This window comes from Ixodes scapularis, unplaced genomic scaffold, assembly GCF_016920785.2.
Source record: "Ixodes scapularis isolate PalLabHiFi unplaced genomic scaffold, ASM1692078v2 PGA_scaffold1__304_contigs__length_218370807, whole genome shotgun sequence".
Taxonomy (NCBI): Eukaryota; Metazoa; Arthropoda; class Arachnida; order Ixodida; family Ixodidae; genus Ixodes; species Ixodes scapularis.
The window spans coordinates 74647896-74674157 of NW_024609846.1; the positions used below are offsets into that span (position 1 = coordinate 74647896).

A 26262-nucleotide genomic window follows, 5' to 3' on the forward strand; every position below is an offset into this window, starting at 1 on the left:
GTGCCGAAAGTGCGTTCCAGCAGCTTGAACCAGCGAACTCCGAAGCCTCGCCCTCGGTCCTTCTTGAGGGGCGAGTCAAGTGACAGATAAGTAATACTGTTTGTTTGGCGAAACCAGCCAGTTATCTTTACGCGAACGCTTCCTGGGTAGATATCGGGAACTTCGAAACCTCCAGCATCTTTCAAGCCGTGGGGTCTGTATTCCTTTCAATCCGTATTGTTCATACAGTGGTGAAACCCCAGCAATAAATAGGTCTAATTCTTTATTTCTATTGTTGTATTTATTCATTTGTTTATTTTCTTACATTGAAAGATAGGAGCACTACCTTACTAAACTCATATTAAATGTCTAATTGAGGAAGAAGAGTGCTTTTGTATTTGCCTTTTTGTTTGTGCAAAAACCACAAAGAGCGAATGTTGCATCACGTACACATGAAGAAATTACTATATGTTACCCTTTTGTACGTACTCATAAACTGCGATAAACACGTATATCTATGGTGAGCTTTATGTGTGTGCTCCCCACCAAAGCACCAGTAAAATAGTACAGCGCCTGTACAAAAAAAAATATCCCAAAGAAATTTCTCTTGCCCGTTACAATGCCCAGCCATCAAAAGACCAACCTAAGTTGTTTGTTTCCGCTATAATCATTCCAATACACGTTATAGACAGGGCTACTTGCTAGAACATCGTCTCAGTTGAGACTGGGAGAGACAAAGATTGCATGATGGGCTACACTTCGTTTTAACTTAAATATGTCCAGACGTAGCCGATGCCACAAGCGCGAGCACGTGGCCCTAAACAGTGCTCCCACTGCACGCGCGCGTGCTTAGCATGGACGCTGAAAGCCCGGCGCTCGCGCTTGTAGCGTCGGCTGCGTCATGACTTAATCTGGAACGAACTATAATTGAAACATCGTTGGATGGAAGAAAAAGAAGAGGATGAAGCCAGTAGCAACAGCGCCCTGCTTCTTCGATCAACCTAGAACTGTTTTCAGTCGAAAATTCTGATATTTTCTTCGTGATTTTTGTGTCCTTCGACGCCTAAAGTCGTCCAGACCACGCCGATACGAAATTTTCCACGGTGGGTGGATTTTTTGCCAGTTTTTCAAGATACTTTTTGCTAGACCACACCGCGGACGCATTAAGCCTCACACCATAGGCCTACCGTCCCGGTGGAGGCTCGGCGGGCTCGCTCCCGTGTGACCTCGTTTGCTTTGACTAAGATGGCCATGCAAGTTGCAGTGGAGGGGGAAGACATTTCTCCAGAAGAATTTCAGTACGCCGGTTGGCAGTCGGCGTTTACCAAGCGCAAATCTTCCCAGAAGTGCCTGCCCGCCGAGAGCGAGCAGCCCGCCAACACACCAAGTGGCTGTAGCAATGGCGGCTTCCGCACTCCCGCCAGCGTGAAGAAACGCCTTGTAGCTGCCTCGAGAATGCCTCGCCTGCCGAAGGAGCACTTTAGAGTCATCGTCCGACCTCGGGGTGGCCTAAACGTTAAAAATGTTAGTCAAGTCAAGGTCGCCCAGGCTCTCGTGAATGCGGCGGGTCTCCCTTTCGCGAATACTGCGGAAGACATCATCTGCCCCAACACCATGCAGAACATTTTGGTGGTCAGCACACCTTCAGAACACAATGCCAAGACCTATGCGGGGATTGAAGCCATCTCCATTGGCTCAGCAATCTACGAGGTCAGTTCCTACCTCGCTGCGCCCGACAACACGTGCAAGGGGATCATAAGAAACATTGACCTGGAATTAGATCACGAGCAACTTAGAAGTCTCATCATACAGCCGAGGAACCCCAAGGCTCTCGAAGCTAGAAGAATCAAGAATTCCACCACAGTCGTCATTCTCTTTGACGGTCTCAAAGTGCCAAACCACGTCATGTGCGGCCTCAGTATGCTCAGATGCACGCTCTACCGAAGACAAACGGAGGTCTGCTACGCATGTGGCAGGCTCGGTCACCGAGCCGACGTATGCCCGACTCCCGAAAACGTGGTCTGCAGGGGCTGCGGAGTAAATTCCCCAAGCGACCAACATGTTTGTTCACCGAAGTGCGCCCTCTGCGGGGGGCCTCACCCCACGGCCGACAAGTCCTGTAAGCAGAGATATCAAGTGCCTTACATCGTAAGACAGAGAAGAAAAGAACGACGTGACTACAACGAGGATTTTCCGCCGATGGGCACGCTGTCTGGACCGGCCATTCCACCCCGGGCGGGGAGTGGATCCAGGGGGCCGGGCATAACCAGGGTGCCCTCGAGAGGGCGATCCAGGGTCCGACTGCCGCGGGCTACCTCCGGGTGCCGCTCTCGCTCCGGGGGCCACTCACACTCCGGGGGCTCGGCGGTTCGCACCCGGAAGCCTGCTGCCCAGGAGACCGGATGGGCCGATCGCGTCAAAGGATCCCCGACAAAAGTAACGGGGGCTACGCCGCCTGGGCAACACAACACCAGACTCGTACAGTTGGAAAAAGAAAACGCGGCGCTGAAGGGCGCTATTGAACAACTCAGGTCAGAGATGGCAGAATTAAGGTCGGCTCGCAAGTGCGAGGCTTCGCCGTCTCCGCAGGCTCCGAAACCCGCCAGGGAGGAAACACCCATGGAGCTTCCCGTCGAGGCGCCCTCCGAGGCGCGTACGGCCAAAAAAAGGGCCCTAACGAAGCCCGTTTGCGATGAGGGACTAGAGGAATTTCAGACTGAAATGAAGGTTATGCTCAAATCACTCAGCGAAGCGGTTGCGATGCTTAACGCTAAAGTTGATGTCCTTGACGGCAAGTTCAACGCGCTGGAGGCCAGGGTGGACACTTTGGAGGCGAGGAGAGGGACGATGGAGTTTTGTGCTCTTGCGAACAATGAGTCTTCTCCGACCGGAAACCCGGCATCTTTTGGTGCCCAACACCTCCAAGCGGCTACACCTTGTAACATTGTACAGGATAGGCTAACTGGCATATCCAGTCATGGAGGCTCATCTTAAAGCAGTTGGAATCTGGCAGTGGAATTGCTGGGGTTTTCAGCGCAAGAGGGCTGTCCTCCAGCAGTTCATTCGATCTCATCCGGAAAAGCCACACGTCATTCTACTTCAAGAAATACTTTCCGACGCGGTCACGTTACCGGGTTACAAATCGCACGTCGTTTACAGTGAAGGAAAGAGGGGCATCTGTACGCTCGTCTCCAAAAAATGCACTTTCATTACGCATGATCTTTTTTTAGACTTCAGCAAGGTTGAGCACTCCTTTGTTGAAATAATTCCGAGTGGTCGGCTTAATTGTAGCATCTTTATACTCCACATCTACAGCTCACCTAAGGATCTAAAACAGAGGTTCGCACCGCTTTTTAGCAGGGCAGCTGGTAAAGCCGGTGGTTCCCCTCTCATCGTTGCCGGCGACTTCAACGCCCCGCACCGAGCGTGGGGTTACTCGCGAGCAACGCGCAAGGGAGACGACCTGTGGCAGGCGGCGGCAAATCACGACCTCACGCTCGTCACGGACCCCGCGTTCCCTACCAGGATCGGCAACTCATGTTCGAGGGACACCACGCCGGATTTGAGCTTTGTCAAAAACGTCGGGGCTGTGTCTTGGCACAATCTAAACGAAGCTTTAGGCAGTGATCACAACATACTTGCCACTTGCATAAACGTGAAGAGCAAACCGCTTAAAGAGTTTACCATCACGGACTGGGATCAGTTTCGCAAGAGCAGAGAGGAGCGGGCACTGATCCAGGACTCGTCCATCGACCTGGAGCGCTGGGCGACACAGCTCAAAGACGTCAAATCGGCGACAAAGACGGTTCAGACGGACCTAGAGATCGATAGAATGGACCACCGCCTCGCAAACCTTCTGGAGGCAAAAAAGGCGCTTCTCGACAGGTGGAAGGGGCAACGACTCAACCGCAGGCTCTGCAAGAAGATTGCAGAACTCAACCGAACCATCGAAGACCACTGCCAATCCCTCACCAGACAGCAATGGGACGAGGTGTGCAACTCGGTCGATGGTCAAATGCGAGTCGGCGGTAAGTGGAATCTACTCAAGCACCTGCTGAACGAGTCCAACTCCAACTCCAATCAGAATCGGGTCATTAGCAGAGTCCTCCACGAGGCCAGGCAGTCCGAGACGGAAGACGCCATCTTGGACGTGCTGACAAACAAATACCTACCTATCGGCGGCTCGAGCCCGGCGGATTACCCGTCCTATAAGGGCCCCCCCTGCCTGGAGCTCAACGAGCCTTTCACCGTCAACGAGGTAAGGGAAGTTCTCCAGAACCTCAACGGTAGATCGGCCCCGGGCCCCGATGGCATCTCCAACAGGGCGCTCCGAAACTTGGAAGACGGCTCCATTGAATTTCTCACTGATGAAATCAACCGTATTTGGGAGCAGGGATCCGTCCCGGAGTCCTGGAAGACGGCGACGGTCGTCCTGATCCCCAAGCCCGGTCGGCCTCCGGGGCTGGCTAACCTCAGACCCATTTCCCTTACGTCCTGTGTGGGCAAGGTGGCAGAGCACGTTATGCACAACCGCATATCAAGGCACATCGAGGGGAAGAATCTCTTCCCGTACAACATGATTGGATTCCGCCCGTCCCTGTCTACGCAGGACGCAATGAAGCTACTCAAACACCAAATCTTTAACAGGAAGACGAGGGATGTCAGGGCTATCCTAGGCCTCGATTTAGAAAAAGCCTTCGACAACATCACCCACGCGCACATCCTGGACTCCATTTCGGAGCTCGGACTGGGCGACACGTTTCACAAGTTTGTTAGTTCGTTTCTACGATCCAGGAAAGCCACGCTCAAGATTGGCGATCTTAGGTCCGACCCCGTGGAGCTGGGCCCAAAAGGTACGCCACAGGGTGCGGTAATCTCCCCGCTATTATTCAATATTGCCATGTGCAAGCTATCTAAACAACTCTCCACAGTTGAAGGCATCAATCACACTCTCTACGCCGACGACATCACCATCTGGTGTGTCGGCGGTAGCGAGGGCGAGGTCGAAACTGCCCTTCAAGAAGCCCTTGACCAAACAGAGCACTGTCTCACCAACACGGGCCTTAAGTGCTCCTCGAGCAAGTCGGAGCTCCTCCTATACAGGCCTGTAAGAAGGGGTCCCAAACCAAAAGGCTGGATGCCACTGTCCGAAGTAGACATAACGATCCACACGAGTACCGGTAATCCCATTCCCATGGTGGACGTACTTAGAGTGCTTGGCATGCTGGTAGAGTCGAATGGCAGTAACAGTCGAACGATTAACAAAATCACCACGAAGACGGAGAACATGATCAGGTTAATCAACAGAGTCTCCAACAGACGGGGAGGTCTCAGAGAAGACAACCTCCTGAGGCTTTTTCACGCCTTCCTCATGAGCCTTATCACGTACGTGGCGGCCATGCACTGCTGGCACGGTCACGAGAAAAAGAAGTTGGACACGCTAATTCGAAAGAGCATAAAGAGGGTGCTGGGTATTCCCATGCAGGCCAGCACCGAGCGACTCATGCAGCTAGGGGCTCACAACACCCTGGAAGAAATCATCGAGGCACAGGAAACTGCCCAGGTAGCTCGGCTGTCGTCTTCGCCGGCCGGAAGGAAGATTTTGGCCATACTCGGCCTCAACCCCACGCTCGTTGCGGAGCGGCGACATCAGCTTTCTGACGCCCAAAGGGCCAGCATTCAGACCTCTCCTTTTCCTCGTAACGTTCATCCACAGCACAATGTCGGCCGACGCAGAGCCAGGGCCGTCGCGCTTCTCAGACAGGTTAGGGACGAACCTCGCTCGGCTTGCTTCGTGGATGCCGCACAGTATGGCCGCTCGGCCAGGTTCGCTGCCGTTGCCATCGATCACCAAGGTTCGATCCTCAATTCCGCATCCTTCAAAGATTCTACTCCTTCGAGGGCCGAACAGGCGGCCATAGCTCTCGCCCTCCTGGACAATAGTAGATCGCACATCTACACAGACTCTAGATCGGCGGTTCGGGCTTTTGCTTCTAACTCCATTTCTGACGAAGCCTCTAAAATTCTTGGCAATAAGATTATCTCCCCGCACACCATTACTTGGTTTCCGGCACATCTCGATTCTCAGCTAGATTCCCTTACCAACCTCAACGATACTGCTAACTCTCGGGCGCGCGCTCTAACCCTCCGCGCCGGGAAGGACGCCGATCTGCAGGGTGGCTACGTGGAATTTAAAGACATCTTATTCACCTTTAACGAAGTCACCACGCACTATCGAATGGGCAGGCGGACTTTTCCGCCCCCGCACGGTAAACTCTCCAGGTCTCAGGCAATCACACTAAGAATGTTGCAGACTAGGTCATATCCCAGTTTAGCTTTCTTCAGCATTATTGATCCGGATACCTTCAAGTCTACCTGCCCGGACTGCGGGTCGGCCAGCAGCTTGGATCACATGCTCTGGCGGTGCCCCTCGTTACGGGGGCCCGATCAAGTCACCGAGGAGGAGTGGAGCTCTGCCATCACGAGTTCCGAGCTTCTCCCACAACTCCGGGCTGTCCAGAGAGCCCACGATGCGGCGGTGAGGCTAGGCCTCCCCGTCCCCACGTGGGAGCGGCCCGCGGTGCTACCCTAAGGGCAGCGCTTCTCAGGACCCCAATAAAGTTCTTTGTCTGTCTGTTGGATGGAAGCGCCGATAAAACAGGAATGAAGTAAAGTCCGTTGATAAAATTCACGCTTTCAAGTACCGCCAACGATTGTTGTAGAAACTCGCAAAACACGTGCCACGAACGTGTGCTCCACCGCCATTCGCTTCCAAGGGCCACTCATTTCAGTTCTGTGCCGCCATTTGCTTCCAAGGGCCGCTCGAGACACGGGCCTCGTGCACTGCCGCATTTGACACTACTTGCCAGACAAACGAAAACACATCGAGTGGCTTTAGGATGAAGTTAGGATGAGGAAGTAGACAGCGCCACGTTTTTGTCCACTTCTTTGTCCCTCTTTGTACGGGGCTTCCTTCCAACACTGGTTGAAAGAAAGCACTGCGAAGGCTGGGGCGCGCGAGGTTCTTGAGACGCGGTTTGAGTCCCGCTCAGCTCGTGCACTGGCTTTGGCAGGGCTTTCGTCCGCGCTGTCTCAGCTGAGGCGCGGTTTTGTTTCTAACAAGTTGGCCCACAAAACGTGAAGTGAATGCTGCGGTGTTTCTATGTCCGTCTGTTTGAACTGATGTTATTCTTTATACAGTTCATCTCAGCTTAAGTCCTGAGGCAGCCAATGCTACAAGCGCGAGCTCTGGGTTTACAGCCTCCCCGCCAAGCACTCGCGCTCGTGCAGTGCAAGCATCGTTCAGGGCTATATGCTCGCGCTTGTAACACCGGTTACGTCTAGATTTAAGCCGAAACGAAGTATAGTACCCGATGCCGACAACACGCACTCACAAGAAAAATACAAAGCTATTACAACTTCGCCATGTGCGCACATTAAAATAACAAAATTTTCTACATTATTATTTTTTTTTTTTTTTGGTGCACAGATTGATATTAGTTCGTGAAAATAATCAACGCGACGGACACGGACAAGACGAAGATGCAAAACAGGATAGCGATTGTCCTGTTCGTAACTTCGTCTTGTCCTTGTTCGTTACGCTAATTATTTTCACGTTGTCCATCCAACTAACCCAACAGTGAATTTTGATTAATACGGGTCTCGAAAATGTGAGGTGGTGATGACTTGGCTCGGAAAGTGCTTACATAACTTGAATACGTGCGCTAGTTAGACAGTATCTGTTTCTGCTCCTTTGACAACACTGAATTTATCGATCGTTTTCTTTTTAAACGTTTGTTCATATTTGGTAAATTTACGGAATCGGTCATTAAAACACGTGACAGAAATGAGCGCTGATAAGGATTTTCTATAGCCGTGGAGGATATATTTTCTCCTATTGCGCGCGACAAGTTGTTCCTTGCGGTCACAAAATGTAGTGAAGGGCGAACCGAACTAGCTTAATAAACTCAAATGGCTTTAGAGTACAATTATTTTGTTAGTTTCTTTCGCCATACTTGAGATTAACCGTTGCGTGTTCTATGAAGAAGTTTTATATACAAAACCTATACATTGGTATCGGATTCTGCGTTGTTCCCTTATTATCCTATAAATTTCTAGCTGAGTGTGACAGGCAAATCTGTAAGTATGTAGTGAAACCGGAGCAACTGAAAAATATTTCCGTGGATAATTGTTTTCTTCGTGACCCCATTATTTTTGTTTTGAAGGAAGATAACATCACGATTGTGTTTAAAGCGCTTTTGAGGAACGCCTATTTTCTGGCAAGCTCCAGTTTCTGGCTTACAATCTAAATTGTGGAAACGATCATGCGCGTTCGACATTTCATTCAAGGTTAGGAAGTTTTTCTTTTAGCTCACTCCACTCAAAGCCGGTAAAAAAGAGTAATCAATAAATAAATTAATAAACCAATCAATCAATCAATCTTTATTTTTACCTGGTGTTAGCCAACAGCTCAAACGCCTACGGGGTAAAGCACGCACACTAGAAATACACTATAAATAACACGCGTAAACTCATGGGGATCAAGCTGCAATTTCGCATATAAAATATCATGGTAGAAAGTGTGTGTAAAACATGAAAGCACACAAGAATGTCAATATACCAACCAAAATATGCATGAAAATGATCGTTCCCCAAAAGACAACATTGCACTAAGAATATCGATGTCAGTAAATAATAAGAGTAATGTATTTGTCGTCAGCCGCCCTGGACAAATTATCTTGTTAAGAAACCCAGCTTTCAGGGGCAGATTTGACGTCTAAGAAAAGCGGGCTATCTAGATCGCTTCTTGTTGCACGGTGCCAACAACCGTGTGACAAAGCTAAGAAGTGTGTCTGAAGATGGTGTTTCCTTTAAACAAAAATAGATATTGTACTTATAGCAGCTCTCTTCCCCCCCCCCCCCCCCCCCCATCTAAAAAAAAAGAAGAGGTCTTTGCTCAGTTCAAAGTGCCACTGGTGTTTTCAGTTCCTACAAAACTTTCCAGCCTCTGCCCACAAATAAAGAATGGAAAGTAACGGGTGACGGCATTCAACAGTAAACATGCCTACACGTATGTAGTTTGTGTCAAGTAGGTACTCTATCAGTTACAGAGGACATGCGGGCATGTGTACTTGGGGCAAACACGCAAAGGCTTCAACGAAAGGCCAAAAGCGCAGTATTTATCAGTGAAGCGGGCATCGTCACGACACTTGAAAGGGCACTGTTGTAGATGAGGTTGCAAGCCTAAGCTGGATAAAACAAATTTTCAGGGAAGTATCAAATGGAAACTAAAATACACTCCCGAGGTTTTCAGTATTAAGCGCAGACCGCATGGCGCGTTTTTCTGCACGCGAAAACGCGACGCGCTACGAAGCTCGCGCGGAAGCTGACGCGGGGGCACCCGCATGCAGACAAAGCCAAGCACCGCCGGCCGCGCGTTATCAGCGTTGCCAGATAACAAAATTCTCAACACGTGATGTAAATGTTGACGCAAATAATACAAAATGAGAAGCAAATGAACAAAAAAGTAAATAAAACGGGTTTGTGTGTCAAAAGAAACACTTTTTCAATTTTTGTATGGAAAATCAAAATGCTTTTGAACACTTTGAAATGTGCTGAATACGAAACAGCCTACTGTGCAGGATCACATGATAGTTTTTACCAGCCTTGATTGGACGAGAGCCGCTTCGACGCCTCGGCGCGCGCGTCTTGTTCTGGGTCGGCTATAGTCGGTTACAAGTCAAGAAGGTAGGAGAAGCTCCTCCCACAAGTGTGATGCGCCCGTTTCAAATCTCTCCGCAGTCGAGAGAAGAGTTCACTGGAAACGCTCCTTGTTCCGCTTCAATGGATTCCCACTTGTCTCCGATCCAACTTTTTAAGAAAGCGACCTTTGTATTCATCGGAGAGGGAACCGTGCCCCTGAAAGCAGCCTTTGTATCCATCGGGGGGGAAGCTAGTCCCCGAAAGTCGTATTTGTTTCCGTCGGTGGGGGAGAACTCTAATCTCCCTCTCGTGGCTTCCACAATGCTAAGTCAAAGTCGAAAGATAAAACAAATATGTACAGAAAGGCAAGACCCTCCTCGCGCGTTGTCCGCGACGTCACGGAAACGGTGGGACGCTATTGGATGGAAGGGTGGCGGAGGGATATCTGATTCCCTTTGAGGGGCATTTGCCGCTACCTTCTTAGCCTGTAACTGACTATAGAAACCAACGCTCCCGCGAAAACGCTCGCCCGCGCGCAGGAAATGACGTCAGTTTGACGCCGACGCGCCTGAATCTCGAGCAAAAACGCGCCATGCGGTCTGCGCTTTAAGCTCTCTAAGTATACGAAACGTATCAGCTCTCCGTCGCTACACTTATTGCACATGAAATTCGAATATAATGCGTCATAGTTCTAATAATGGTGCATAAATGTTTCTGTTTTTTTTTTTTAAGTTCTGATTTTAGTATCGCACTGTTTCGTATTCTTACAAGTCCTTGTTTTCTGGCACTTTCAGTATTCAAAGCGTCCGTCACGGATGGTGCCTTGGGTGAGTAGAAATGTGCAAGATTATGTAAGTCTTGGCAATGCAGACCCTGCTGAATTCACAGTGCTTCATTTTTTGAGGTAGTAATATCCTACAAGTTTCGAAGTGAAATGCCAGCTGTTGAGCAAGCAGAACGGGCATGTCTCCAGCTTGGTTACCTGAAAAGCTTCAAATGTTAAACACGCCTTTTTAACTAGAGGGAGTTATCAATGTCTCGCCCGCAGTGGGCGATGTTTGTCTTCAAACTTTTATGTACATTTAATTAGAGCAGATTATATTTACAGGTCGTTTCAATTTAAACAAGGTCGTAACAATCAGAGTAAAAAAACGAATAATTTTTAATAGACTAGATTATATTATTTCTACTTAAATCAAACTTAGTTTCATTTAAATCAAATTTATTTTTTTTAAATCCAATTTGTTTGTTTTATATCAGACTAATTTGATTTAAATCACTGCAGTTATGGAAAAGTGAATCAGAAGTTCTATTTTTAAACATGACAGAATTATTGATCAATCCGTCCCATCAGTGAAAACAATGCTGAAAAAACGATTACCGTGAATTTAAATCTGGGCTGATTTAAGTCGCGATATAAATCACGACTTTTACAATTTAAATCATTTTGAATTTAATCACCTCACTGGTAGCAGCTGCTATTAAAGCAACTGAATCGTGGCGACCGCGTGGTCCCCATTTTGTCTCACGAAATGAGCAATTTCTTCCTGACTTCTTCATTCTTGGTGAGCCTATCTAAATTCGCGGGTAACAGGTAGCTTTGCAAAGACCTTTCTTGTATATTGAGTTTTTGCTATCCTCACACCGGCAAAACAAGCTTGCATCTTCGTACCACCACCACGTGCGGTGTCGGTACTTGGAGGCATTGAAAAATAATCTTGTTTCTAAATGCGCCAGAAGAGCAATATAACTCTAAAAGATCCGTGGAGATAGGCACGATTGATCATTTGATTGCATACACAGTGCCAAAGACACTTAAATTGGCAAGGAACGCCTTCAGTACGATGATGCTTCATGGTGATCTTGGTGCGATAGGATTAGAACGACTCCTCGAAACATCGAATATTTCAAGGGGCCGAAAGGGCGATTTCCGTTGTAACGGAGACCGATTAGCCAATAGCGTTGCGATGTTTTGGTCGCCTGTATATTGGTATTTGTTTGATTTCGGCTAGCTTACTGCGAAGTCAATGGTGCTGCTTTCCCAGGATTTAGTGAGTTTGGTTGCTATAGACCTATTGCCAAATTACCCAAGCATCAAGGAGGATGCAGGGATTGGTGTTCCACGCGCCATATATATGCGCACGCCTTTCCCGTATAAAAGATTCGAAGTAAATAACCAAAATAGAGCGTTGACGAACGCGTGTGCAAGGTGTACTTTTCATTAGGCATTTGCCTTAGAAAAGTTACTACGGCTGAGGCTAGCACGTGCGGCGTGTGGAACGCAGATCCCTGCATTCTCCTTGATGCTTGGGTAATTTAGCAATAGGTCTAATGGCGACGTGCGTGATCAAAAGCGTCACTGTGGTCGGCCTGCCACGCTTGGCCGAATGCTGACTATGACGTTAGCTAAGTATTTCTCATCAACGAAATAAAGAGGAATGTAAGGACTTGAATTTTATTGTGTTGGCAGTTCTGCTTTGAAAGCGCAATGACTTCAAGCTTCCACCATCCTAATTACAAACACCATGAAGCTTGTTGTTCGTAAAGTAATGACGTCACTAGAGACACCACAGGAGGACCCCACCAAAACATGTCGACGCTAATAAGAGAGCGACCTGCGTGTTTTCGCCGTCCCTGCCAAGCGCTCGTGATCGTACAGTGCAAGCATAATCAGGGCAAGATACTTCGGCTTAGCTTGTTCATAGAGTGAAATAAAGCGTTGCTCTGTACGCTCCGGTTAAGCTCGGGGCTGACAGGGAACAATCGTCAGAGTCGTCTCGCACCGTCAAAATAGTTGTTCGTGGAAGACGCTACGCTGTTTTACACACAGCTCGTGCGCAGCAAACGCTATTGGCGAGGTGCGCGATCAAAACGTCGCGGTAATCGGCCCCCCACGATTGGCCGAGTGCTGACTATGACATCAGAAAAGGATTTCGCTTCCACGGGAAGAAGAGGAATGGAAGAACTTGAATTGTGACGGTGTTGGTAGTATTGGTTTCAGGGTGCAATGATTTCAAGATTCCACCATGTTCATTACAAACACCATCGAACCTGCTGTTCGCAAGGTAATGACGCCACGGGAGGGAACCATAGGAGGGCGCCACCAAAACATTTCGCCGCTAATACGAAGCGCACGTTCGTCTACTTCTTGCACAGGGGTTGCGATGACGTCGAAACGCCGAGTTCTCATTAGCTGATTGAAAAACACATAGTGGGTAGACCTCAAGGCATTTAGCATTGGAGTCTACTGACTCTACTCCCGATGAAAGCCAATCAGAACTCGGTATCGTTCTGACGTCACCGCAACCCCTGCGCAAGAAGCAGGCAACTTGCTCTGCGCATAGTCACTAACAGCTTGAAAGGCGCAAGGCATGTTGAGTCCCGTGCATCTTATTATTGCTCCGCAGTCAAAAACATTCCGACGGTAGCTGATAGAAAGGACGAATCACAAAACAGGAAGAGCGAGCATAATAGACCCTTTCAGGAATTCTGTTTGGCAGCTTTGATCACTATCATCATCTGAAAAATGGCATATGTGCTATACTAATGGCGGCCTTCTGTTTAGGGATGAAGGAAGAAGTTGAAGATGCTTCTAAGCAGATGATTCGATGTATATACATTTTAGACGTTAGCGCGGCGTGAAGCAGGAAATGGGATGCAAGAGCTGCGTAAGCGCTCATTTCTAGTTCGGGCCCGGTCCGGTAGTTAGTAGCACACACTCGGCTTCAAACCCCCTTGATGTATAGAATTTTATTAAGGGGTCTATGTGGGCTGGTGCTTCGTTCTGACTGGTTGCATCTTTTTCGCCATCGACACTGAAAGAGATTGAAAAAGAACTGTACAGTGAAGCGCGCGTTCTCGTTTACCGTTGACTTGCGAAAGTGACGGTGCCCCACAAAATACTGCAGATCACATGTTCATTGCCGCCATTAGTACGGTAAAAGTTAAACTGCCATTTGAGTGACCAGATGGCGCTGAATTCCGGAAAGGGTATATAGGCCACGACTTGCACTTCTGAAGCTGTCGATGATACTATTCACCTTTGCAGGTGGGATCACGGCTTAACCTCGAACCGCGCGCCAAGTGAGGCGGACCTACTCTCCAGCCAGGACGTTCGCTGGTTGTCGTACAATGTTGCCAAGCGTCTCTCGCCGAAACGTACACCACTGAGCGCAGAAAGAAATTTTAAAAAATAATTATAAAACGTACACGTGTCGTCCTCGACAGCGAAATAGCAAGGACAATTAAATAAAATGCCTAAAGCGGTAACAAGTCGAAAATTTTCAAAACGATCTAAAGTCTCAAGGCGCTCTCTTCAGAATGCGCCAAAAGTCGCATGGCCTTTGCATTAACGATGGCTGCGCTCGTGGCAGCTCTGGCTTCCACAACATGCAGGAGCAGAGGCTGCGATCGTTATAAAGTCAGCTCCAACCCTGAAAGATGTCCCGTCCAACAATATGTGACGCTACGATTCTGTGTGGATACCTCCTCCTGCGTTCCGAGACAGTAAAGGTACGTTTATACTCCAACGTAACGTCGACGGGCGCGGCGTAGCGCAGCGCGCACAGATTCTGATTGGACGCAGATATCGAGTTCCTGGTTGCCGGCCAATGAAAGGCGCGCCTTCTGCGCTACGCTGCGTTCACTGCGCTCAACGTCGGAGTATAAACGGCCCTTAAGTGTGCCGCTAACGTAAGCCATCGGCGATGCAGCAAACGGCACCATCTTATCATCGCGCACCCCAGTGACGTGCCCCTGGCGCACCCCAGCATGGCGGAAACAGTACGGGGCGCCAGCATCGCTCAAAATGGCAGCGCACAGGAGCCTTTCTTGCAAACGTGTATACACGAGCGAGCTTCGGGCTACAATATACAGGGGGAGTTCACTGGACGCCGTATTTGAAGGAGCTGTTTGGAGCACACGCTCAGAAAAGCTGACATTAATAGGCTGCTAGGACGGGCAATCTTGATGGTGTGGAATGCACGTTCCAAACAAAACTGTGGAAGCTCGCCATTGGCACGCGCTCAGCAGTTGCGCACACAAACGCCAGGGAATACTCCCACTCGTGACTATGCACGTTTCCGCTGTTCACAAAAAGCACAGTCCACACGTGCTAAATCACAGTCCATCCAGCGGTCACTCGCAGTTGTGGCCAGCCAGAAACGGCGCGTGCATAACACACGAACACAGCAATGAACACGCTCCCATGCACTTTCTAGCCTCCTCTATACTCAGAAAGCCTGGCAGATCGACGGCGGAGCCATAGAGTACCCGGTCGCACGATTTGGAGCGTGAGGATCAGGGTCGCTAAACTCGTCAAGCACAACTTTGTGTCCGAAAGTTGCGGAACGCGCTAATTGGACTCTCGCGACGCTGACGTCAAGCCGAGCGAGGTGTCAATCATTCGAAGCAAAGTTCATCGAGGCGCGCGTGCGGCGCGTGAGGGGCGCGAGGAGCCCGCTGATTGAGCGGCTTCGCCGATGACGTAGCGCCCATTTGTCCCTACATCCCTACGCCAAGCTAAAATTAATGCTTTGCAGATTGTCCCTAGGCGCGAAGCTCACGCTCCAAATCCCTCCGAAGTTTGTGCAAAAAAGAAACCTCGTTTGTCGAAGTTGTCGCTGACGTCAAAGTGACGTTTCCGAACTTTGCGAGAGCCGTGGTTTGAGTTCGAGATCTTCTCTGCGGATCGAGGCGAAGTTCAACTTTGTCAACAAGGCGGTGCCGTACGCTGCGGCCGAGCTTATCTTCCGCCACCGTCGGCGTCGCTACTGAGACCACTGGGGACGCCTTTCAACTCCCCGACGACGACTTTCGGCGACAGTACCGGCTATCGAAAGCCGTTGTGCGTTGACTCTGCGACGAGCTTCGTTCGCCGCCTCGGACCGTGGAACAACAAGTTCTCTGCGCGCTCCGGTTCTTCGGAACCGGTAGCTTTCAAGGCATGGTGGCGACTAACGAGCACCTGTCAGTCTCCCCCATGACTGTGAACCGGGCTGTGAGAGTTTTTGCGGCTGCCATCGCTTTTTTTTATTTTATTTTTTCTGTAATATCCGAAGAGGTACTAATAAGCTGGTATACAATTCAGAATGTTGGAAAACAAACAAGAACCGGGGTAATTCTTGGGTAGGGTCGAGTCTCCCGGCAGCCGGCAGAATTATTTCCCCGAAATTCTACTGGCAGTCGTCACTCATTGGCGGTCAAATCAGTTCATCGAACGACGTGTCATCGACAGATCGTTTCATCGGCACGCGATGTAATCACATGAAAGATATTGTCTTCCGTTAGAGGTATATACACATTAAGCATTTTCCCACCTTTAAACATGTAAGTGGGGTGTCCCATAACTAACACCCTAATAAGTGTAGCGATGGACCTTATAAAAAAAAATGTAAACTTCACACCTTTAAAAATGTGTGATTTTTTAAACACGTTTCTTAAAACGTATGAGAATGCCTACACCTTTTTATAAAGATGTAAAACTACAATACCCCTTCTCGTCAGGCACGTAGCCAAGGGGAGGGGGGGGGGGGCATAAGGCCTGGCCTTCCCGCCCCCCCCCCCCCCGAAATTTTCCATTTGGCTGGGGCCTGCTCTCATCCCTCCCTCTCATAAAGCACTTTGTCATCGGCGCCCCCCCCCCCCCCCCCTTAAACGAAAATCTGGCTACGTGCCTGCTTCTCCTCAAGGTGTAATTACCACAGTACATTTCTTTTTTGGGGTGTACACAGTGGCCCGGGACCCATTAATATGACTGAACAAATAAATTACACAAACGAGTCGCCGAAACAGCACGTTGCTTCTTGGCGAGTGTCGAGGCAATATCGTCCGAAAACCGGCTTCAATATTGGCCGGATGTACGGTTTTGCGCCTCGTCCCTACATCCAGCAGGTATGGGAGTACTGATGCAAAAAAGTGAAAGCCGTTTACAACTCCCTGTAACACCGAATTAGAGCGCAGCTCTTGAGGAGGAGGAGGGAAGGGTACTGGGGGGGGGGGGGGGTGAAGTGACCTGGGGGGGTCACGTGACCTTGGGGGGTCACGTGACGATGCCGATGATGTCATCAGTGACGTCACTGATGACGTCATCAGTGACGATGACGATGCGGACTCCGATGACGTCATCAGCGATGATGACGATGACGATACGGATGTCGGTGACGTCATCAGTGACGTCACTGATGACGTCATTTGCGATGACGATGACGATGCGGATGCCCCCTCGAAGTCACGTGACACCCCCAGGTCACGTGACCTTCCCGATGACGTCATCGTCACTGATGACGTCACCGGCATCCGCATCGTCATCGTCATCATCACTGATGACGTCATCAGTGACGTCACTGATGACCTCACCGGCATCCGCATCGTCATCGTCATCATCACTGATGACGTCATCAGTGACGTCACTGATGACCTCAGCGGCATCCGCATCGTCATCGTCATCATCACTGATGACGTCATCAGTGACGATGACGTCATCGGGGAGGTCACGTGACCCTGGGGGTGGTCACGTGACCTGGGGGAGTCACGTGACCGGGGGGGGGGGGGGGTCACGTGACCTCGGGGGGTCACGTGACTTCAGGGGGGTCACGTGACTTTGGGTGTCACGTGACCCTGGGGGAGGGTCACATGACCTTGGGGTAAACTTGGGGGTCACGTGACCTTGGGGTGACCTTGGGGGTCACGTGACCTTGGGATGACCTTGGGGGGCCATGTGACCTTGGGATAACCTTGGTTACGCCGACGGCGACGCCAACGCCGACGCCGACGGCGACGCCGCTCAAGCCGGTAACGGGCCCCTAAGAGCTGCGCTCTAATAAACGATTTATGTCTAATAGCACTGGCACCACTGATTTCTTAGGAGGCTAGATCGTGGATAGAGGCCTGTATTGCTGGGGTCGAGCGGCACCACCGGCAGTCATCGCTTGACACAACTCAATTTTATTACGTTAGTAAATTGTTCTCTACCATGGAACTTCTATCATGTTTCCGCAAATAACAGTTAATATTGTGGGCAAGAATATTAAACGCGTTAGAATACCAATCTTGTTTAACTAAATGTTGTGTGGTTGAGGGTCCAGGGCTACTTTGTTGGGCGTTAACTGTTATGTGTTTAATGAGACAAGGGCTATCAAGAGTTATTGTGGAGTCATCCGTGATTTCGGAGTTATCAAAGCTCAGCAAACGATAAGTTAGAATGCCTTTACTGGGGATTTTCGCATCGTTTTGACCGCTTGTACATAGTGCTTCATGGTGAAAGCTTTTTCTTTGAACTCCTGTGAGGGCTTCCGTCACAAACTGAAACTCGGAGCGTGCCGTTCAGTCGCTGAACGTGCCATTTATTTAGCAACCGAAGCAAGCGACGTGGGTAAAGTCAATCGTGCTCCGGCCAATTTTTTTTTCAATCGATGTTCAAACGCTTGATGAATGTCTATTTGATCTCCAAGAACCCGACATAATCATCGCAGCACGTCATAAAATGCTCGCCCTCGAGCACCGCGTACAAGCTTCCAATTTTTGCATGTTTCTTCCTTAGACTTGCGTGTATTGCCTCATGATGTAAAAGGCCAAAGCAACAAGGACGAAAACGAAGGGAGAACTAGACAGGACGCGGCATATTGCCTGTCGTCAAGCAATGGCCGTCGGTGAGGCCAGTGACGGGCTCCCAATTCGCGATACAGACTTGCACTGTCAGAGTACTAATGCATTACACCCGCCGAGTGCTGCACGGAGAACAGGCCCCGAACGAACCTGCCGAATGCACCCAGTGCAGACTGATGCTGTCGCCATAGATGTTGTAGAAAAGTACCGACCTCAAACCGAAACTAGCGCCTTTTTGTTCGACGTGATGGGTGGGAATGCGAGAGTGCAGTCGCTGCCATCGTTTAAACGTTGGTTGCTGCAACGTGGAACTTACATTTGCGATGACTTCCACTTAAGCAACTCGGCAGTCAGAGATATCTACAGACGGCGTAAGTTTCCGAAACCAGTTGACTACGAAACAGCATACGCTTGAAGAAATTGATGGCACTGTACGCGCAAGAACTTGCTTCATTTTAAGCATAATATTATGAGTGAATAACTGAAAGGATACGGCTTAAATCTAGTTCTTTGGAACAGCTAGCAATACGTTTCGTAAGACTTTTTATTTCCCTGGCATTGAGAACGAGAGCTTTCTCAAAACAAAATATGACGGGGCGAGATAGCTGCCGTTCAAATATGACTTTGCTTGAGTCTCGGGCAACGTCTCCATGTTTAGCCTTCCCGGACGCTGAGTGAATCCGTCGCAGGTTTCTGCTGTGGGAGCTGTGCCGAAAAATGTTGCACTTTTCACCCATACACAAATGATGCTGGATCTCGCGGCCCCTGTGGTTGTCCTGGGCCTTTCATTACACACTGGTAGGTTTCAGCGTCTGTACGGCTACAAAACGACTCAAATTTCGTAAATAAAAGACGGGCCGTCGATTCCTCCCTTCGCGAAATATCAGACGCTTACAATTCAAGCTCGAGTTTGAGTTTGTGGCCCGCGGGACGCGATTTCGAGCAGAAAACCAACTTTTTCTTTCAGTTCCGCTGTGCGAATGCCTCATCGTAGCAGACGAACTCTCGTCGTCTGCTCTCGCTCCTCGCCTGGGCGATGCATGACGGGATTGTCGGCGCTAGAGAGCCCAAAGACGACGTACAGCGGGCGGCGTGAACGCTCGTCTCCCCGCGCTGTCTCGTGCTCTCGTGCACCGCCTAGGGATCGCGGGGGATTTTTCGTCAAAAGTTGCGAAGTTGAGCGCGCGCAGGGAGGAGGAAACTTCGCGGCGTTCTTCTGGTCACTCCCCCCGCTACGTCAAAAAGCGAAGAATGTTTTGCTCCACGAGTTTAGCTACCCAGGTAGCTCCAAGCATTTCTAGGGGGGCCTGTAGTCCGCGTACAGCTTTTGCAGCAGCGAGTACCCGAAACATGGTTTTCAAATCCGACGAGAAAAAAAAGCGGTAGGGCCAGGAACGCAAGGAGCACGAGCGGACATTCCACCGCTCGGGACAAGTGTGTTTCGGCGTCTCGCCGCAGCGGAGCGTCCGCTGCGGCGAGACGATCCGCTGCCGCTCTACCTTTTCACTCTCGGAGGCCGCGTTTCGTGATCTGCCAGGCTTTGTCAGTATAGAGGAGGCTATCGCCCGAAGGAAGGCAAGGAGCGCGTCCTGGAGGCAGGACTTTCGGCCCCTTTCGATAGGTTCGAACAACTGGTTCAAATAGGGTGCCTCAATGCCTTCTGTTTAGGGTGATGCCACCCTTTGTAGTACTCGATGCCCATAGCACGCGTTCATGGGGAGAATACAAAGAAATCGACGAAAATAAAATGTCGCCATAGCACTGCCAGCGCCACAAACGCGTTCAGGGACACGCACTTTCATGCGCTTCAGGACAAAAAATAAAGATAAACATGTGGGACAAAATGCCGAGATACCACCACCCTAAGCAAAGTAGAGTGCCTTCATACACGCGCGTGCTTTCGCTTGAGTGGTGATATCTCAGCCATTTTTCCGCCCAATCGTTTTTTTATGCATATTGAAGCGCGCGCAATCTGGTGTCACTCAGCTAGAGCGCGTAGCTTTGGCTAATGCAAGGATGCCATATTACTGCCCAAGTCACGCACCGGGTGCGCCAGAGCGTCACGTGCTGCCACATTCAAGACAACAATAGATGTCTTCACCCTGAAACAGGCAAAACAACAAATTGACTGGTGAAATTTTCACCTATCAATAAACGTCTTCAACAACAACAACAACAGGCAGCCATGTAGGCACCCTAAAGCAAAGCGCACCCTAAAGCAAAGGCACCCTAGATTCGAACAGCTGCCTGATTTGTGCATGCTCTCCCAGAGCTTAGGAGGCTGACGTGGTGCTCGTCGTCTTTGTCGTATAATATACACGCAGTCAAACCTTGCTGGCGCTTTTCAGATTTGGCAAGAGTAGCGCGTGATCTACAGACTGTGTCATTTGAGAAAAGCAAAGACGAAGTAATTGCGTCAACGTTTTTCTTTATTCTCGAAACATCGTTCTTCAAACAGCAGGGAGAAGGGGCAACCTCAAGATGTGAGTAGAGCCAGCGATACTACACTCTCCTAGAGACCTGTACACAAGCAAAGGCACTCAAGCTCTAATTTTGGAGGAAGATTTTGAGGGATACTCTTTCCATTCCGCGGGCCCGACATGTGTAGAACGTCATATTGTCACAGATGACAAGTGTTGAGGTGACGAAACCTGAAGTAAACTAAACCTTTAATGAAGGTGAACTTGTGCCCAAATTAATAAAAGGAAAAGAAAACAGAAGAAAGCAAGAGAGCGTGGCGGGCGTCGATGTCGGCGAAACCGCAGGATCGAGCGCTGGGGCGAGACTGACTCCGGCTTGCCACGCGGAGCCGCTTTTGTACACGCGTGGGCTTCTGGAGCATTCGGCGTAGAAGGTTCGACGCGTAGAACATTCTAACCTCGAATCATTCAAGGCGGTTCTCAAATTCACCAGAACATATTACAGTGTCAACAAAAATGTGTAGCCGCGGCCAGGAATCGAACCTTGGCCCTTCGCGTTGGAGGCAAGCGCGATAACCGTTAGGCCACGGCCGCGCTGCCTACTTGGCGCGGGGCAATATATCTATTATCTTTAAATTTAAGTCCAGGTGCTTTTTAAACTCTCCACACTGACGGCTTAAATAATCCCAGCACCCTTACAGTAAGTATTTTAGTGATCTCCTTATTATGCTCCCCAAAGGAGAAAAACGAAGGGGTACTAGAAAAGCTACGCAGTTAGATTTCCTTTAAAAATGCCAAAGACACACAAGTTTTTCGTTTAGAAAAAACACCAAAAAAACACGTATTTATTTATGCCAAACATTACTGATCTCGCTCTAGTACTTCCGCAGCGGCGGGGGAATGGTTAAGGCCTGTACACACAGCGTCGCCCGTAAGCACTCGAGTGCGCCCGACCGCACTGCGACCCCATGCAACCTTTTACCTTTGCGCCTTGCATGCCGTGCACCAAGCTTCTTCATAAATTGGGTGCCCCACTTCACACGAAGCAGTGATGACTCAATAACCGGCGGCCCTTTCTAGATTCAACCCTGTCAAACGCTCTCAAACGCTCCCAAACGCGACCGTGCGATGGGCCTATAAAAGGGAGCCCGCGATCACCGATGACCATCGGGTCAAGAGCTCGGGTTTTTTATGTTTATTGAGTCACCCTTTATAGATTTTGGATCTATTTCTAGGAAGTCTGACGCGACAGTCACTCCCGTCATTCCGACAGAAAAAATCACCGTTCATCTTAATATCATTATAAACGCGCTTTACCCACGCGCCATTGTACCTCTCTCCTTTGGATTTTTACCATAACATTCTTCGCCATGAATTCTGTCCTATTGCATCGTCCCAATTCAGTGCACTCGCTCGACCGACGCAAGCGCCTCTGAAGGTTGTCGTTGACTCCTTCCAACTTTAAGCCCTCGTTTGTTTCTTCACGGTTTTCTGGAACGCCAAAGATTACTAAGTTGTTCCTTCGGCTGCGATCTTCTGGATCAGTCAGTATCATCTGCTGTGTCTGCATTGTCCCAGTCAACCCTTTGACCTTGTATTCGAAATCAATGACTTTGATGTTACTGTTCTTCACAAACGTTTGGAGTTGTGTAATTTTGTTCGTCATTATCCATCCTCTTATAAAAGCTCGTTTGATTTACTTTGGCGTCCATAAAATCATCGCCCTTTTTATAGTATTTGAACTATCATCCTCTCAATCCTTGTTTCTGGGTCAGGGTTTAGCTCGATATCACCAGAAAGGATTAGCACTATAATTTCACAGCAACGTGAGACACATTCAGAACACACTTGGGACACTGCAGAACAAACGTGTTTTGATCATGACTTTTATATGTACCCAAACTTTCGGCACTAATCTGAATGGCAAACAACAGAGTCCTTCTACACAAAGCGTGGCACTCGCTTCGTTGTCCTTTGCTCGCTTCGCCCGCACGCCCTTACGCTTAAAATAAGTTCGAAACCACTCGTTCGTGGTCATGCATTTCTCGATCCTGTGAAGAAAGAGCCATCGAGGTAGTAGAATATCCACCATAGACTAGAGCATGCTAATTCGACACTCTCCCTGTACAATGCGCCTAGCCGTGGAGAAAGCTTGGACTGTACTTTCGTTCAGATTTTTACGTATCATATGGGTTCCTTTGTCTAAATCGGTGGCGTGAACATCAGGTAATCGGATTCGTGATCAATATGTCGACTTTGCGCTGACGCCTGGCAGTGCAGGCTAATAATGCTCTGCTTCAACGGCCCAAATCCTCAGTCGCACCGCAACTTATACGTCGCACAAAAAAAAAAAAAAAAAAAGCACTGTACGGTGAAGACATGATGGCATGAATTATCTGCGGAAGCACCTCAAGCCCGTTCGAACCATGTTCACTTTATGCAATGTATGTTTCGAACATCTCTGCAGGCAGTTCATTTCTGACAAACGTGACAAGACCGTCTTTAGAGGGAGAAACACCACTCAGACAATAGAGTTTTAGAAAGCCGTTTTTGCACATCCGATGCTGTACGATAGGCCCTCCGGTACGAACTGTGCATACACCACCAAAGAAGATTCCCATATGCGCAGTTCGTACCAGAGGGACCATATCGTACCGTATCGGGTGAGTAAAAACGCCCCCCCCGAAACTCTCTAGTGATGTAGAGTGTATTTTGTATGATGTAAAGTTTGACCGCGGGGCTTAATATATAGGCACATCCGTCGGTGAGCTCCTCTTTTAAAAGCGGCGTACGGGAGGTAAACACGTACGCAAACATGTTTCAGATGTCTGACAAGGATGAAGATGAAGATGAAGATGGAGGAGGCAAGGGCGAGGATGAGGACGTTGGCGGAGAAGAAGGGGCGGACGACGAGGGAGGGGGAGACGAAGGCGGCGAGGGAGGCAAGCGTCCCGTCCGAAAGGTCATGGACTCGATCATGGTGCAGAAAAAGAATCGCGCACCGTGAGTACCTGTCATGTCTTGCTTGCCGACCTTTCTCCTCAGAGTCGTCTAATCTGTGATGTGCAGTATTTAAGCGGCGACCGTGTAGAACTGTTTAAGAAGCATCCTACAATCGTTTTAAAAACTGAAATGCCATCGATATATATATATATATATATATATATATATATATATATATATATATATATATATATATATATATATATATATATATATATATATATTAGTCCCCGCGCTAAATGCAACGAGGAAGTTGGCGTCACGGGACCAGACACTACGGAAAATAGTTTCCGCTACGCACATTTCGAGCGATAATTGACACCGTGACGATATCACGCCAAGTTTTCTTCACCCAATTTAGGGAAGAAATAAACGTCATGTGACCCGTCGTAACGGGGCCAATTCAGTGCCGTCCCGGAATACCATGCCGTCACGTAATGTGAGATCACGTGACATCATTCTCTTCAGCAGAATTCAGCGTGTAGATACACAGGCCTACACACTGACAAACGGACGCACAAAATTATTAAAAGATATATATTGAAGCATGGAATACTTTAAAAACCATTACATCGTTAAGAATTATGCTGAGAGTTATTGTTAAGCACAAAGAAACATGCTAGGAGTATAAATTCGCGTGCAGTGTGCGCTGTTTTTTTTTTTTTTCATAGCCTTTTTTTATTTTCGTACTACACAAGGTCACTACATTTCGCAGTTTGTTTTAATTACTTTCCTCTGTAAATGACCATAACCTTACCTCGACATAATTATAGTTCCACCATGCGTCTTGGTGCTTGTAAACTTTGGAAAGGGCATTCAGGTATTATGACAGTTTTAATTTGATTTGTTCCTTATTGAACGTGGGCTATACCATGTGTCTCTTTTCTGTTTCAGTTGTATGTCACATGTATACATCGCACCTCCTGTAGTATTTCTCTTCAGCGCAAACTCACGCTCGTGTCAGCGGATGGAAAAATATCGAGGATTTCAGGTTTAAAATAAACTGGGAAACACATGGGGCCCAAAGTGGGTATTCGATTCCATGTCTTTGTTTCTCGGCGAAGATTTAAAAAGTAGGGATTTGTTCAGCATACGGAATTAAGAACGTTAGCGGATGACACTAATATTCGTCTTAGTGAAGCTACACAGCTATCGTCTAGAAACAAAAATGTCAAAAGGTATAACTTTTGAAGCTTCGAAATTTTCTACGGTTTAAAGAGATTAACATGAAACTGGAGCGAAACAAATCACGTGATTTATAAACCAGCAAAAAACTGTTTTACAGACATGCTCAATATTGTATTCCAGTGTTAAATATTGAAACAAGTAACGGACAAAATAAGTTTGGACGCATGAATCAAGAATTGAAATGGCATACACAAGTAAATAAATGGAAGACTAAACTATCCCGAATTGGCGTCTGTATTTATCAAGTAGTTAGTCTAGTTCCTAGGTGGCTCATTTAAACACATTACTGCTCTCTAATTTAAAAAAAAGGTATTATAAAATTTTTCTTGGGTACAACATCTTATTATAGCAAATTACTAACCCTACAAAAGAAGAGTTCTATGAATACTTGCAAATAATTGAGGAAACATAAGAGAACTGCGCGCACTTAGGCACTTTTTAATGCCTTTTGAACCAAATCAAGCATATGATTTTAAATTACTAATATTGATTTGTAAAAAAAACTTTTATGTTACTGCCGGCAAAACAGAAACATCGCCGAATACGTTGGCTTTTGTTGCACCAACGTTCCCCATACCCGGATCACATATAAAAAGCAGTTATCACAATATCGAATTATTAAATTAATTAATAGCTCAGCCAATATAAACTATAGTCAATCGTTTACAATATGAATAAAAAATGTATTCACATTCGCAGCCTGTAACGTGAAACACAGCGACAGTTGATGTTTGACGTCGGAGCCACTAAGGAGTCATTTCGGTGCAGATGGAAGGTGCGAGCGCGCACCATGGAGTCCACATAGACGTTTCGTATTAAACCGAGTAACAGACTGGACGAAAATACCAAATCGTTCTGAAACCAATGAGCGCGTATTAAGTAGAGAGAATTTCAACTGTTCGTGTAAGAGTGGTTCGATACTTCGATACAAATAGTCACACGTGCTAAACACAGAGCGTCGAATGAACGTGGAGACAGAAGTAGACAAGGCGAAGTGCATTCTCAAATTAAGGTTTAATGAAACAAACAAACACTATTAATGCCATCTTTCTGGCTAATCGCTTAGATAATAAGATGTTGTATCTGTCAGGTGCATTGACGGGGCACTAACGCACTTGCTTTCCCCTTACTTTTTGATACAGAATGTATCGTGTAAAATTCTGAGGCAGTTTTATATGCGTATTTCCCGGGAATTGTTGTTTGTGCCAATTGTCGGGTTCCCATGGGCACCGATCCCAGTGCCCGGCGGAGATCTTTTACTGACCATTCATGCTATCTTGCTACCATGCATGACCATGCATGTTACCTTGCTTCCTGGTTATCTTGTTATCAGAGCGGCCCGTGGAACGTTTTGGCGGAGCGCCGA

At 48.3% G+C, this 26262-nt stretch overlaps 1 protein-coding gene across 1 annotated transcript; it reads left to right on the forward strand.

Moving 5' to 3' along the window:
- Nucleotides 1-1224: 1224 nt before the first annotated feature.
- LOC121835755 lies at nt 1225-2941 on the forward strand. Its single transcript, XM_042290233.1, has 2 exons — nt 1225-2811; nt 2906-2941. The coding sequence occupies exons 1-2, from the start codon at nt 1225-1227 to the stop codon at nt 2939-2941; spliced, it is 1623 nt and encodes a 540-aa protein (XP_042146167.1).
- Nucleotides 2942-26262: the final 23321 nt, after the last annotated feature.

Excerpts from the sequence above, each read along its gene's own strand:
- LOC121835755 (XM_042290233.1), top strand. The coding sequence starts at position 1,225 with ATGGCCATGCAAGTTGCAGTGGAGGGGGAAGACATTTCTCCAGAAGAA. Across the intron at positions 2,812-2,905 it reads CCAGGGTGGACACTTTGGAG|CGGCTACACCTTGTAACATT; the intron begins GCGAGGAGAGGG and ends AACACCTCCAAG.